Here is a 15791-nt window from a genome sequence, read left to right on the forward strand (position 1 = left end):
ACCTCAACATACGAGTAGTCCGACATACGAGAATTTCGAGATACGAGTACAATTTTGGCCAAATATTTATCTTGAGATACAAGACAAATTTTTATATACGAGCAGAAAGCGGACGCAAGATGCTGCTCATAAGAACATCATGGCCACCTTCTCTCTCCCCGCAACTCCCTCGTCTTATGTCTCTGGTCAGAACTCCCTCTTTGTAATATCTGCGAGCACTGGTCGTAGCATTGCATTTTTTCAGTGTTTTTTTCCGTTAGTCTTTGTGAATGGCGAGTCGATTGCTAATACAAGTTATATATACTACTCGTTGACAAGTGGTAGTGCATTATCCTATTGGGAGGAAATCTGTGTCCATAATTTAAGAATATTTTGAAAGGAATACAAAAGCAAACTACCATTGATAGGTTGCACCTGAAACTCAGGGGGTAGGAGGGGCAATCAGCCAACCCGGCCGGGAGAAGAAAGATATAAAAATGTAAAACAAAATTGGAATTAAATTTAGTGTAAGGTTAGATTAAACTTCTTTTTGATTGTGTCTGCATCGTAATGCAAGTTCATTTAAATTTGTTTATGTTATATTATGATTCAATGGTGCAACAAGTTAGCTTTTATTTCACTTTCACAATAATAAACTAATGAGACATTTCTTTCAGAGTTTATTGCACTTGCAATATAGTGGCAAAGTTTTAGGTACAGCATATCGAAGCGCAAGTAAAGAATTGCTGTTTCCGTCACGAATGAAGAAAACTGTAATGACTAAAAACTGCCAAATAAATCATCTAAGACTCGCTAATGCAACAAATTTTAAAAGTGTTACTTAACTCAATGCCTGCCATTGACAGTGCTAGATCTCCAATCCATGTTGACTGGGAAGGTTGACAGTGAACATACATAAGGGAACAGCTCCAGCATTAGAGAAAATGAACTGTCTTGGGTTTCACTGCCAATGGTGGCACTATAAAGTCCGTTGAACTCGGAGGGGATGGCAGGGAAAATGCATAAGGGAGCAGCTCCAAGGTTGGACAAAACAAAGTGGCTTAGGTTGATTTGGAGTTATCTACAAAAGCATACCAGTAAACCAAATAATGCAAAAACAACAAAAAAACAACAAGATTTGTCCATAAGAAAAATCCTTGAGAACCAAGTAAGTTAGGCCTGTGTCATCGTGTCGATGAAAGATGAGACAACCCTCATTCCCTAACACTGCTTAAATCCATGAGTGCATCAATATCACACTGTATATTTCGCCAAATGGTGGTTGTTTGAGCTGGAACAAAACTCATAGTAGGGGTTTGTAATGTCAATAAAGAGTGAATTCTCCAGGAGATAAAATCTAACAAAGAGCTTAAAACAGCCAATGTGTTATTGAGGAAACAGATGAAATGCTGACATGATTGTTTGAGTTATGTACCCGAGTGGGCCAAAGCCTTTTTCTTCCTAGGCACTTCACACAATTCGTATCCCTACAGAATACATTTAGTGCAAATACATCATACTGGCAGAAAGCCTACCAGAAAAGAGGTGTTTGAAACATGAAAAACATAATTTGTTGTATTTTATGAATTTAGAGACCATTGCAAAACAATTGTCTTCATACAGACAATATTTTCCCAAACTTTGATTATAGCTATTAACTTATACACTACTAAAGATCATGTAACAAGAGATCCCCATCTAATATATATATATATATATATATATATATATATATATATATATATATATATATATATATATATATATATATATATATATATATATATATATATATATATATATATATATATATATATATATATATATATATATATATATATATATATATATATATATATATATATATATATATATATATATATATATATATATATATATATATATATATATATATATATTGTTTGCAGTCTAGCTCTGATTGCTCAGTTGAAGCCAACATCTAGCGGCAGGAATTATTTTGTAAATCCATCGGAAATGACGACGAGCACCAAATTAGTGTGTTCGCCGTCATACTGGGTGTATTGACAAAATAACTATATATCCCAGCAGTCATTGCGTACCGGAGAGAGAGAGTCTGGGGCTGCTTGCCGTAGTTGTGAGAGCTGTAGAAGATGGTGTCCCTATCGACTGATTTATTCTATTTTATCGTGATAACAATTTTAGTATTGGTCCCTATATAAAGCGCACTGGATTAGAAGTCTATTTTGGAGAAAATTAAGAGACTTTTAAGTGCGCTTTATAGTCATGAAAATACGGTATATGATTATTTTACGGATTCAAATCCATTTTGATCAACTGCTTTGTTTATTTTTTTGTGTTGGAATTTGACTTTCCTTTTTTTCCTTGTAGACTTTCACTGTCTGTCTTTCACAGTTTTTTTTCTTTCCACTGTGTCTGCCAGTGAAGCACAGCAGCCATTAATCACATGTAAACACAAGCAGAGGACACCTTAGGGAGGGGAAAGTTCTCTCATTTCTGCTCTGAAAAATGATTTTCTCTACGCACTCCACAGAGAGATATGAAAACTGGAGCACAGGTGCTGCCTCAAAGCACAATAAACATCACAAGATGCACTGCAGCCAACACCAGATCAAATATAGGAGTCATGATCTGTGTAAATTGCCGACTTAGTTAACATATTTTCCAAAGCTATAGCACACTATCAACAAATAACTAAATCAAATGATTTATTTATTCATCAACAGACGTTGCTGCCCCCTCTTGAGGCTTTGCCCACCTTGAAGACAGAAAAAAGCTGTTATAAAGTAACTTGCTTTTCATTTAACGTGAGAGACAAAACAATGCCTTGCTTACTATTTGCAATCATCTTCAATACATTTTCGACATTGTGTAAAATAAAAAAGTAGGCGTTAAGTGTGGGACTCGAACCCGGGGGAAAATATACACAAGTGTGTGGTTCTATGTGGCTCAAATGTTTCTCGCAAACAAGATAGTGTGGACGTTCACTTTTTCTGTGATGGAGGGAGCAAATTACTTTTACTAAAAATCACTCCTAAGTGTGGATATTGTTTGAGTATTAGTTCATTCTTAACAATTAATGTCCTGCTAGCTTGTTCTCCCCTGCTTCATGTAGTAAATCGTTACTTTTCATTTGTTGGTGCTTTCATAAGTTTTGCTTTGATTATTTTGTCCTTGATTTCTCGACTCTGCGTAGAGATTATGCTTGTTCAGCTTCCTTTGTTTAATGTCATCTATAAAAAAGTGTGTTTTGTTGTTTGCTTTGTTGGGAGGAACCAGTAGTGTAGTGGTAATCCAACTACACCTGCCGTGCAAAATGAGAATATGAGATTAATGTGTTCCGTGTCCTAGGTCGTATGTCGATTAACCAACATTTCCCACAGAAATGAACTAAATACAAATTAGAGAAATAGAGTGTATGTGACAGAGAGAGAGAGAGAGAGAGAGAGAGAGAGAGAGAGAGAGAGAGAGAGAGATTGTAAAATAACATTGAGCATGTTTAATATTTAAGATTGTTGATCTTTCCCTGTGTCTGTGTTCTCACCTTCTTGCCACTGCGACAATGAATTTCCCAAGTATGGGATGAATAAAGTCTATCTAATCTAATATCGGGACCAAAAAGAGGGGCATAACATTTTTAAACGAATGTGCAACGTGACAGTGAAAACCAATTTGTTGATCATTTGTTTTCCAATTGTCTTTTGTCAAATTAAAATATTATAATCAGGAATTAATAGTGAAAACAGAGGAAGAAGGTCAAAACATGCAATAATGCAGTGCCATGGCAACATGTCTGGCTTTGCTACAAAGGGGTTAGAAAAAAGAATCTAACAGAGGTCTGAATCATCTTAGCTTGAAAGAGGCTTTTCCAAGACTACATGCGAAGTCAACAATGCCCTGCAGTAAAGTCAGGTTGTGAGCTTATAGGGACATCAGTAGTGTCCTGCCAACTGGCCTGATCAATGCAGTGGTACTGATGAGATGTAGGTAGACCTACTGACACCAACCTTGCAACTGATGGTAACTAGGTTGAGGTATAAAAGCAGTGGCTGTCTGCTTGTCACTCAACAACAAACCGAATGACAGATCGGCCCATTAGGGAAGAGACTGACTTCACAGGCCATTAAGGCAGGCAGCACATGGCAAAGAGACCACTGAGGAATGGCAGTTTCAGGTAAGCATAAAAGATGAGACACAAAAATGATGCATAACTCGGTCTTATTTGCATAAGGAATAGAACTGGTTGTCGTCTTCTTAGCACAGAGTTCCTGATAGTTTGACAGTAAAACGAGCTAAGCAGCTTAAATTATCAGGGGCAGAAACAAAGTGAAGCAAACAAATAACACTAAGTGAAGTCAAATTAGCCCTACCCCAGCCATTTCCCAGAGCTGTCTCCTTGTTAATGCGCCTAGTTTTCAATATGGCCTTGGTTACCCTCCAGTCATCATTAAAGACACATGCAGGCACAACAGATGCATCAACATGCATCACATCCCCCTTGTTCTTACCAGGCCCAGATTGACTTATTTACTGTGTCGAGGGGACAGTGTTTGGATGAAAGCTATACCCTCAAACATGTTTCTGTTGTTGGGGAGGGGGTTGAACTTCTCCATAGGTCCTCCAACTGGCTTTTTTCTGCAGCCAGTTTGAAACAGGTTTAGTACTACTGAAAAGCGCTGTATTCTGAGACTCCATACTAGAATGGGGAAGAATCTCTAATAAAAAAAATAAAAAACAGCATCCTCTCCCTTTTAGCTGTTCCTTGTCTTTTCCTTCCATGTTTCCATAAAGATAGGATAGAAAAGAAAAGAAAAAACGTTTGTGGATTATTCCCAGGCAGCTAGATAAAAATACCTTCTCCTGGATTTATTGTAAAACAAAGAATAGGAAAATAAGAATACATGAAAACAGCTTACGATGCAGCTTTTACGCAATATAAGAGACAAAAGATGATGTGGAAGATTTTGTGCAGACAGAGCAAAGCTGATGACAAAATGTTTTAGACCATATACCCCCCCAACTCCCCAAAAAAAGGAAAGGGAGATGAGAATGTAAAAGCTCTTTCAGACTGCAGTAGTTTTGAAGAATTACACCACGGGCAGATCATCATAAGTGAGAAATATCTCACAATCTCAGACAGGACTTCTTAATCTTACCTCATACTCTCATTCAACACACAGCACATTTGCATCAATTTTCTTCCCAGTTTCATTTATTTTTCCAGTCTCAGAGTCACTTTACAATCTGCCAAAGCTTGCATTTTTACACCCCTTAAAAATATGCAGCATGTATTCTGTCTCAATGAATTCTTTAAAAATAACTATGAACTGTTACTAAATTGGCTGTTAGTTGGATTTTGTTTATAAATGGACCCATAGGTGAGCCGTGTTATGCTTAAAAGGTAATGGTATATTAACTTCTGAAAAAGTGTGATAAAGACAACTGTAGAAGTGTGACAAAGCAGAATTCATAATTAGTTTCACTGCCAAAACTGAGTCCATCACATCAAGTTCTGCAATGTATCTGATAAAGCTTCGCCTACTAGGGTGTTTTAAAACACATTACAATTTTGTGGCTTTCAGAGCATAAAAGGGACTCCACAGTACCATCGGGATAAAAGTTAGATTTAAGGCAGTTTCCTACCAGATTGCTATTTTGCATAAATTGCACTCCCCTAAGAGAAGTTAGTTGTTATTTATCAACAAATCACACTTACACTGACGAGCATCTGGGGGAAGGGTCCACGAGAATTTTCGGCAACATTTATTGGGGGGATGACCCAGTCTCTCTTCTGCCTTCGTAGACCCTTGGAGGTGTTCCGGCTGACCCCCGAAAACATGATGATGGGCAGCAGTTGTTCGAATGTTTCCTTCTCTTTCCTTTCAGCAACATTTCTATCTTTGGTTGTGACCTTCAAGACAAAGAAAAGGTTGATTACTTAAAGCTAGATGTTCTTGTTAATGCTCATGTCAAGTTTTGTTGCGGTTTTGGTGGTTGGGTGTATTTCCTTGTGTGTCCTGTCCACGTGATTGTATGAGTTTCACCTGCTGTATTCTTCCTGGCTCTCCTTCACTTGTGTGACCCAGGTGTTTGTTCTTGCCACCAACCGCTGTCTGTGTATTAACACCCCGTGTTTGTGTGTGTCGGCGTGCGACTATTTTCTGTCTTTGGTTATTTTGCCTTTTCGCCATTGTGTGTCTTTGTCCTTCCCCGTTTAGTTTAATGCTTTGTAAATGTTTCCAAGTTTTATGTTTGTAATGGTTTTTATTTAGGTGTTTTTCATTAAACCTTAAGTTTGTGCACCAGCAGTCCCTGTTTTTTGTCTGCTTCCTGCGCCTAGGTTCCCACTCTTCTCTGCAGGCCAGGCAATTATAAAAGTTCAATGTCATTAAAAGCTTAGTTGAGTGAATTAAACTAACATTTTCTCAGAAATTTGCTTTGCTGTTTACTTAGAGGATATTATTTCTACAACCAAGAGATGAAAAGGGAAGTAGCATAATTTGTTTAAACAAAAACACAATATCCAGTTCTTATGTAAATAAAATAAGTAAAAGGAGTATTACCCACTACTCCTTGTCAAATTGAAACCTTTTTTATTATAGTATTTTAAAATGATAAACTCTGACGTATGTTGTTGCATTATCATTATTGCATCATATTCTAATAGGTGTAAACAAAATTACATAGAATACAACTGGAAACCAAAGAATCGAAGCTGCTAATCGTTCCAGGAATATGTCCATACGGGATGAATAAAGTTATCCAATCCAATCCAATAAAGAGTTTGTGGTGGGATTACCAATCTGATTCACAACACCATGGTAGCAGATGTGATACCACTCCGTTACGCAAAAAAGAAAAACCCTTTTAACAAATTATGATTTATTTTAAAAATAATACTATTATAATATGAGACTCCCCATTTCTTCCAGCAGAAACAAATGTCAGTTATTCAAAATGAGAGCTGTAATGTTTACATGAAGGGTAGATATCCCATGTCAATATATTCAAGAACTTGATTTAAAGTGGTAATCTCTTGTTGGTATGCATTCTGGATGATGCAACATGTGCTCAGGTGTTGTATTGCAGAGTAGAGTCAAAGGTTGGATTAGGTTGCTAATGCTCTGAATGTGTTGTGCAGCTTTTTTATGAACATACCCCAGGATACGAGGCAGGCCAAACATGTCAAGAAAGCGGGCACAACCATCATTGCTGAAGCAGTGCATAACTTCTGCTCTCTATCTCAATCACTCTCCCCTGAGCTATCTCTTGCTCACATACTGCCCCAAGCCCTCTCCTTGCAGTGATATTGTTTTTCTCCCTGACAGATTGTTTCAATAACATGATTCCTGTAGCACTCTTATGTGTATGGCTGATGCAGTGACGTGTAAAAACAACAGCAGAGGTTTGCTGAGACGTGGCAGGAAGTAAACAGTTGTGTGTGTTTGTGAGAGAGAATTTCTTTTTGCATCTATAAATAGTAAATGGTCTGGCCTGACGGATGAGTGGTTAGCATGTTGGCTTGTCGGTTTCTGGGGTTGAGGGTTCAAACCCAGATCGGTACTCACTGTGTAGAGTTAGCATGTTCTCTCTGGGTTTACGTGGGTTTTCTCCAGGTCCTCCGGTTTCCTCCCACATCCCAAAATCATGCAAAGTACACTGGTTGAACACTTTAAATTGCCCCATGGTATAAATTGTTGAATTGGTGTGAATTGTTCTCCGTCTCGTCGGGCCCCACGATTGTCTGGCCACTAATTAAGGACCCCCCCTCCCCAAAAGTTAGCGGGGATAGGCTCCAGCACCCCGTGACCTTTGTGAGGATAAAGCAGTTCAGAAAATGAATCAAAGGAATTAATTAATTTCATATTTTCACAATTTTTACTTGTTTGAAAATCATCCTACACACATGTTAAACCAAAACCTCAACATTCAACTAAAATCTGTGACTGTTAATGTTGTGTAAGAATTGCTTGATTCAATAAAAAGATCACTTTGGAATGTGCAAGATTTCAATTTTAGTAAACATTTAAAACAAAATAAAGGAGTTGCAGTGACTTTCCCAGGGAATTTACCGAAGAGTAGACCATTCCATTTGGGTACTAAGTTGGAAGGCCTTCCATCAGCAGGGTTGTCCAGAGTCCTTATTCCCCCCCACCGCTGAATTGGGAAAAAGCTGTTTGTCACGAATTAATGTAATTCAAACCAAAATAATTGGCTGGTGAACAACGATGCACTACCATTTTGTTGCTCAAAGTTCCACTAAACTTTAATCAAAATTAAATTAAGGGGAAAAATGCTTTCAAACCGAATGAATACAGGTGGACTGCAATTTCAAAAAGCCATCAGTAAAGGAAAAGGTAACACAATGGAGCAGATTAGGTATGTGGGTGTTTTTACTGAAGAGAAAATAAAAAGTTATATTTGTAACAACGATTCTGTGAATCCCGAATGACTGCCAGAGGCGGTGCTGCAAGCCCTGAATGATCCATTCACGCATGTGCAGTAAAAGTATTAATACCAACAAAGTCACCTGTTCCTCTAGTTTGACCCCAAGAAAAGGTCCTTGCAGCGGCCACACCACGCCAAAGATCTTGGTGCCAAAACTGGCACCCCATTTGGGATAGATCTCTCCTATTGGTGAGACACCAAGGGTCGCCAAGACGCAGGCTGTTCAGCAGCAGACATGACAGGTGGGGCGGCCAAAAGGGGGGCACAAGTTGGGTTGAGTGCCCTATAGAAGCACGGAACACACTGGCCTACCTTTGTCCACATAACAATTGCAAAAAGTGACGCGGCTTTAGGATGGCAAATTTGCCAACACACTGTCACAAGGCTATTTGCACCACGCTAGCAGGTAGCAATTGTTACGCGATACGAAAATAGGAACCAGTACAGGTTGCCACCGAAACGTATACATTTACTGGGGTCAACCTGGTGGTTTGCCGCAGGTGACTTTGTTGGTATTAGTATTCGCTCTGGGTTAGAATAGAAATGGTCCAGAGAATTTTATAGATTAAGAAAGAAAGAGTAGTTTAATTACCAAAAATTTACAAGAAAATTTTATACTGCATTACCTGCTTTTTATTAGTTTACTTGTGTGCAATATGTTGCGTGAAAAGTTCCCCTTCGGACAATGACATTGATTCTTTTTCTGAACTGCTTTATCCGCAATAGTGTCGCCGTAGGGAGCTGAAGCCTTTCCCAGCAGAGGCAGAAGACACCCTGAAATGATTGCCAGCCGATTGCAGGAAACAAGGAGATGGACAACCAATAAAATGAACACATGAAGCAACAGAGCAGTAACAGCTTGAGTGGTACAAAGTTAACAATTATTAAATGATAAGTTACATCAAAGTGACCCTTCGTTCAGAATTTGAAAATATCTGAATATGAATGCAAGATCATTTTGGGCTTCTTTTCATAATTTAATGTACATAAAATATCACTATTCCATATACATCAATATGCAACTGGTGAATCTCCACCAAACACATGGACATTTAAATGGTTGCTGTAATGTTTGGCAAGTGTGCTCAAACATGCATACATTTGTTTGCTTTTAGGCATTGTCAGGATACCAACATCTGACAGACACCAGCCAGTTTTCTACAAATGTATTCTTTTACTTATGGGAGAGCCAAATCTTGCTAGAGGTCCTTGGGTCACATTGCACTGTTGTTGTATCGAAAGCTAAAAAAACAACAACTAGTATTTCGTGCAATAAAAAATTTGAAATGTCAAAACAAGTACATTAGCTGACCTCCATATTTTTTTTAAAATGAATAATGTTCTCCATTCCTCCCTTTTTTCAAATGCGCAAATAGGTATGAGTGAATTCCCAAGGGAGGGATACAGGGAGGAAAAAAGATGAAGAAATAAACAAGAGAGAAATAAACTGGTATTGCACCCGCTAGGGCTGCAAGAAGCTTAGAGGGTGCGCCTTTTGCCAACCACGGTGGATTACTGATCAAAACGTCTTGCTTGGATGCACTCCCACGTTTGATTCTTAAACAGAAAAAGTACAGACACTGATCAAAGAAAGAAATATGCCTTGTTCTGGCATCGGGCAAAACCTATAAGACATCCGAAATGTTCTAATGACCATCGTTTAGTTAATGAAAATAAATCTCAGAGTCAGTGGTGAAAACATGTCGAATTAGATCATGTTAAGTTGTTGTTGTTGCAATCAAATATTGCTTAATATAGTATAGTATTTGGCATTGAAATGACACAACTTAAAAAAAAACACACGATTGGCTACTTGCCGAGCCAGATTAGATTTTTTTTCTAATTGTTTTTCCACACTTGCAGATATTTGAAGTAGGAGCGGACACAAGAGATAATTTCCCACTACCTTCCACCACCACTACTAAACACTGATCATATTACCTCCCTATCGTGAGCAAACATTTTATAGAATTCCACCCCCACTATCTGACCCATTTTTTGGAACCTTTCTGGGAAAAAACATTTCAAACAACTGCATTGTATTCTTTTATTCTTGAAAACTGTGATGAGTGCTACACTTTCTTTACCATTATTTTAAATAGAATTATTTAAAGGACAAGGGACTGTTTGGTATTGAAAATTATAATATTAATCCCATATAGACCCACTTATGTGAACATCCCATTGTTATGTTCTATTGTAATTTATTATTGTTTTTTTCTTTTATAACATTTTGAAAAAAATATGAAAAAAAATAAATGTTAAGAAAAACAAAATTAAAATGAATGAAAACAGAATTACACTCAAGGCCCCCAATAAAAACGGAGGGGTTGGTCAGGGACAACGGTTTTTCAGAGCATTCCAATTCGGGTAAAGGGTGGAACACAAAAAGTGTCTCTATGGCATTTCAAGTTTTACTTATAAGGTAGCATATTGCCACAGGTCATACGGATTGATGGAAAAAATGTTGTAGCGTCTTTTCCGGACTTCCGGACGTATATTTCGTCTTTGTTTCTGATCAAATAAAACATTCCCCTCCTAAAAATGTGATGTATCCCCTTAGTAACATATATATTCTTTCCTATTCATTGTTATTTGGCTGGTGCGGTTTATTATATACTCAGGTGTGACTTACAGTCTAAAAAAGAAGGTAGTAGGAAATGCAATAAAAACAGTTGACTGGTTTGATGTTGTAATATCAGGTATTGGTATCCCAGTTCAAAATGCTTTTCCTGTCTTTTCTTTTTTTTTGAGCAGCAGATGAGGGACATTTAACACTTAACACAATCACTGGGTATGTTTGTGTTCACTGAATATTAACTTCATTAATTCCTAATTAGTTATTGCTCTGTTTCACAAAGTGTGCATAGCTTGGCTGTTGTTATTGTTGACCAGACACTAAATATTTGTATTCATGGAGGATAAGGATTATTTTTCTTTTTGACCAAATCAGCAAAGGTGGCACATCATTGTTAACATATCTGTTAGGAATCGGTCTTGTTATGTTTTTTTTCCCCAGTGTGACCTGTCCATGTGATTGCCCAGTGAGTTCACCTGTCGTCTTCCTGCCATTGGGGTACCTCCTGCTTGCTGCGTCTTGTGTTACCTAGGGGTTTCTGATTGTGTCGTCAAACCATGTCTGTCTATTTAAACCCTGTGTGATTGTCACTCCTTGCCAGATCGTCCGCGTTGTTATGCCAATGTCTCGTGATCACGATTTCCCAGCGGCCTGCCCGTCAGGTTTGGTTTTATTATCTGATTCCCTAATGTTTGTTGTTTTCTGAATATCCTGCCTTGGTTATGCAAGTTTTTGTCAGCGCAATACATTACCTGACCTTGTTTGCTTTCCTGTGTTTGGTTCCAACTAAGCTCTACACAACCACTGCCCAGCAGATTGTGATAATGACACCACAAACTTGCATAATTTGATATAAAAGAGAACGATGTTGCGAAAGAGAGCAAAGAGGTTTGAGAGACATTTCAAATTGGCATGGTCGTTAGTGTTTGTGCATGCATTTTTCAACCCCATTTAAATTAAAAATACTCATTACAAACAAGCAGCAAAGCAGTAATCACACATTTCAGTTAAACATTCCTTTCACTACAATTGAGAGGTGTTGTTTATGAGTCACCTAAAGCTGGTCAACAGTCATTGCTGGTACAGTTATAGTAGTTGATTAGAAGAGGACATGTCAAGGACCTGTGGGGTGCCCAAGGCAATTTACAGCTTGTGGATGGGGGAAATCACCCTTTCCTCTTCTGCTGAAAGATTCTAGCCCGTTTAACAATGAGGTACGCCACTTTTTTTTTCCTGTTCACTTCCTCAAACCCCACAGAGTTCTGACCTGAATTATGGCTGTTAGCCTAACGGCTGGTAGGAGTGTACAGAAATGTCGAGATGGCTTCACAATTAAAAATCAAGTGTGATGGTGTGTTGACTTACTTCATTTTCATTTTGTTTATGCGAGGCAGGATCTATCAGTGCCAGCTGGATCATAGTCTTCCAGACTTGAGAGTAAGGCCCCCTTGCTGTTAGTTTAAACTGGACTGGCTCATCCATGGAAGCTCCCGTTCCCTCAGCAAAGATAGACCCATCTGGTGACACATTGAAGTTGGGATCGCTGCTCTTGAAAACCACTGCCGTGTTTCCCACACAGTCGTCAAATTTTACTGTAGAAGAGAGAAGAAACATTTAAGAGTTTACTCTAAGCATCTAATAATTAATGACGCGGGCAATTTATAAAGACTTACAATGTGAATTGTGGCGCTAACCTGAATGTAAATATACTCCTTTCAGCAAAAATACCAAATAATTAGGAAAATAGTTTCAAAAATCTCAAATCTCATTTCATCTCATTTTCTGAAACACTTTATCCTCTTTAGGGTTGTGGGGGTGCTGGAGCCTATCCCAGCTAATTCCAGGCCAGAGGCAGGGGACACCCTGGATCATTGGGCAGCCGATCGCTGGGCACAAGGATACGGACAACCATGCACACTCGCACTCATACCTAGGGGCAATTTAGAGTGTCCAATCAGCCTACCATGCATGCTTTTGGGATGTAGGAGAAAACCGGAGTACCCGGAGGAAACCCACGCAGGCCCGGGGAGAACATGCAAACTCCACACAAGTGGACGTGAATGGTATTTTAAAATCAATATTATTTACAACTTCCACAACACAGAATACAAAGACAATAATATTATATTTTTGACTGGGCCTCTTTGCAGGTGCCAGGTCAAACCGACATACTATCTTTACATTCTTACTCGTACATGCTCTTTTCTTGCCTCGCCTTTCACAGCCACATCCTGTTGTTATTAACGTCAGACCTTTCCTCTGTATACAAGTAGCGTGTCGGTAAGAAATGCACCCAATGAGTTGAGCGACCAGGGTCATTAAGTGCTTTAGGCGCACCAACTAACTGGGGCTCATCCTTTTTAGAGAAAGTTTTAGATAGTGCCATTCAATATTACTACCATTGCTTGCAACAATTTCCATCAAAAAAACCAAGGATGATTCTGATTTGACAAAGGCATCTGAACTTTAAAAACCGAGGCACTCACAAAAATGATAAAACAAAGCAAAAATAACCAATTTTGCACCAAATAAAGAAAAGAATGCCAAGATTATTGAAGCAGCCCAAGGAGACCTCCAATAGTTCCTCAGGTCGATGCTGCCAAAAGAGTTTGTTTTTGAATGAGGCAACGGACTAAAAAAGAACCCCAGCGGCACCGACCAAAGCAAAGAACCCACGTTGTGCATTGATCTGGTGTTCAAGCAACTAGCTAGTCACATGGCACAAATACTAACACAACAGACGTATGGACAGAAACTTGTTTTCCTGAATAAACCAGTAGTTTTCACTTTCACAAAATACAATTATTGCATTGAAATGATTGAACCCACATCATTAAAAATGTATGCAACATCGTAATCTGACTGTGTTCTTTTTTTGTCAGATTAGCACAACCAGACACAATGAACATTCCTATCTCTTCTATGCAAAACAGTTTTCTCAATTGAAGACAGAAATTTCTTCTGCATATACTCGTGTTTACAATAAAGGCATCAATCATGCATTCATTCATTCAATTTTTGATCCCACTTATCAGTGGGGTTCTGGAGCCTAGGACACCCAGAATTGGTGGCCAGCGTATCGTAGAGTAATAAGAGACAGACAACTATTTACATCAGACAGATTTGGAGTCTTTAACCAGCCTACTAGAAATGTTTTTGGAATGAAAAAAGAGTAAGTCTCATTAGACGAAAAGCCATAAACGAAAAGTCTACTTGGCCTCATCACCGCATAGCCGTGCTGGGACAGAAAGAGTCTGGCAAGACAGATCTGAAGGCAAAGAACTGTGTCTCTTACGAAAGACAGTCATAGTTCTCACTAGGAGGATTTCCAACTCAAAGACATATCTACTCTCACTCGATTTACTATCAAAGGTACTTATTCAATCTAAGACAACAAACATAAATAACACAGAAGAGTTGTGACGAGTGTTAAAAGCAAAAGTGAAAGGGAAATACCCAGGGGATAGGGACAGACGGATAGAATATGAGTGAAGGTGGTTGTCACACAGGAGGTGAAATGAATTGAACAACGAAAGAAGAGAATCTGTTCATACTTTATCGGCAGATGGAAAATTTGCATGTTTGAATATTTTTACTGAGAGCTACATTATGTCACTCTACATATACATATACAAGGAAACGACTCAAACCAAATATAAAAATAAAGGATGAAATGAGCAGAGTTTATCTTGTTTGGGACTAGTTTGAGTCAGAACTGTAAATGGCTGTTTATATTTTTATTTTATAGGTTTCACATTCTTGTAAAGTTTTGCTCTCTGGTCCTCCAATGTCTAGTTTTGAAAGCCTGCAAAATTTCACACTACTCCAGGCTGTCTTGCAATGGCTGTCTATTCACTTATGATGCTTATTTTGCAATTTCAAGGTCATGATACTTATAAAATATTACAAAACTATACCTGTGGAAATTAGTTGCTGCATCAGTAGATTTTTTTTTTAATTTTACCTTAGTTTTTGCCTCTACAATGGCTTCTACTTAAAAGCACATGTTGGTCATGGAAATGCCTATTTAATTTCCCAAGTGGTCGGGCTAGTGGGGAGTAACTGTTACTAATATATAATGTACTGGCTTCATATTTACCAGCCTAGCACAGTTCGTATGTGGTCATCTTCCTCTGAGACAAAGTTGAAGGAGTCCAGTTTTTGATCAACAGGAAGAATCATTCTCCATAAACTCCTAAAAATTGTGTCTCATTATATTAATTGGACTTTCAAGTTGTTTTTGATTGTTCTTTGATTTGTTAAATGTTGCTCACTTGATACCTATATTGTTGCCAGGTCATCCCAGACTGGAAAGGATCTCCCATCTGTTAAACCTTGTTGGGGTTTTAATCCTTGCTCCTTTTGCAACTCCGATCTGACATTGCCAAAATTGTGTGTCAACTGTGTGCCTATGAAGCACTTTGAGACATTAATTGTAACTAACACTTATTAACATAAATGTAACATGAGAAGACTCATGTTACAAGTTTAGATTAGAACCCATGAGCTGAGGGAGTATGGTGTTGGTGCGTCCTAATACAGGAATTCTGGCTCAAGCAGGCACTGCCACACTGTATAGGTAATGGCTGCTCAGATGGCTGTTAAAACAGGTTAACTGGGCCTGTGAGATCGAAACAGATGGATAGTGAGAATGAGATGAGAGACCAAGAGAGAACAAGCGACTAAAGAGGAGGGGGGTCGATAGAGAATACAGTGATAGATGAAGAGGACCGGCCAATGCAGAAAAAAAACAGTATGGATGATGATTAAAGTTACAACAGAGACT

General features: G+C 38.4%; 1 protein-coding gene and 1 long non-coding RNA gene across 2 annotated transcripts in view; one reads left to right on the forward strand and one right to left on the reverse strand.

The window, feature by feature from the left end:
* The window catches only part of LOC144206056 (cadherin-4-like), a 206816-nt gene that overhangs the window by 55101 nt on the left and 135924 nt on the right, over positions 1–15791 (reverse strand). The window contains exons 3-4 of the mRNA XM_077730752.1: positions 12371–12597; positions 5696–5890 (exon numbers count right to left, since the gene is read on the reverse strand). Of these exons, the coding sequence (XP_077586878.1) occupies positions 5696–5890; positions 12371–12597 (422 nt within the window). The remainder of the gene's footprint in view (positions 1–5695; positions 5891–12370; positions 12598–15791) is intronic.
* On the forward strand, positions 3640–6287 carry LOC144206062 (uncharacterized). Its single transcript, XR_013328286.1, has 2 exons — positions 3640–4153; positions 5783–6287. It is a non-coding gene; the product is annotated as an uncharacterized LOC144206062 (long non-coding RNA).

The sequence above is a fragment of the Stigmatopora nigra genome, chromosome 1 (genome assembly GCF_051989575.1).
Source record: "Stigmatopora nigra isolate UIUO_SnigA chromosome 1, RoL_Snig_1.1, whole genome shotgun sequence".
NCBI lineage: Eukaryota > Metazoa > Chordata > Actinopteri > Syngnathiformes > Syngnathidae > Stigmatopora > Stigmatopora nigra.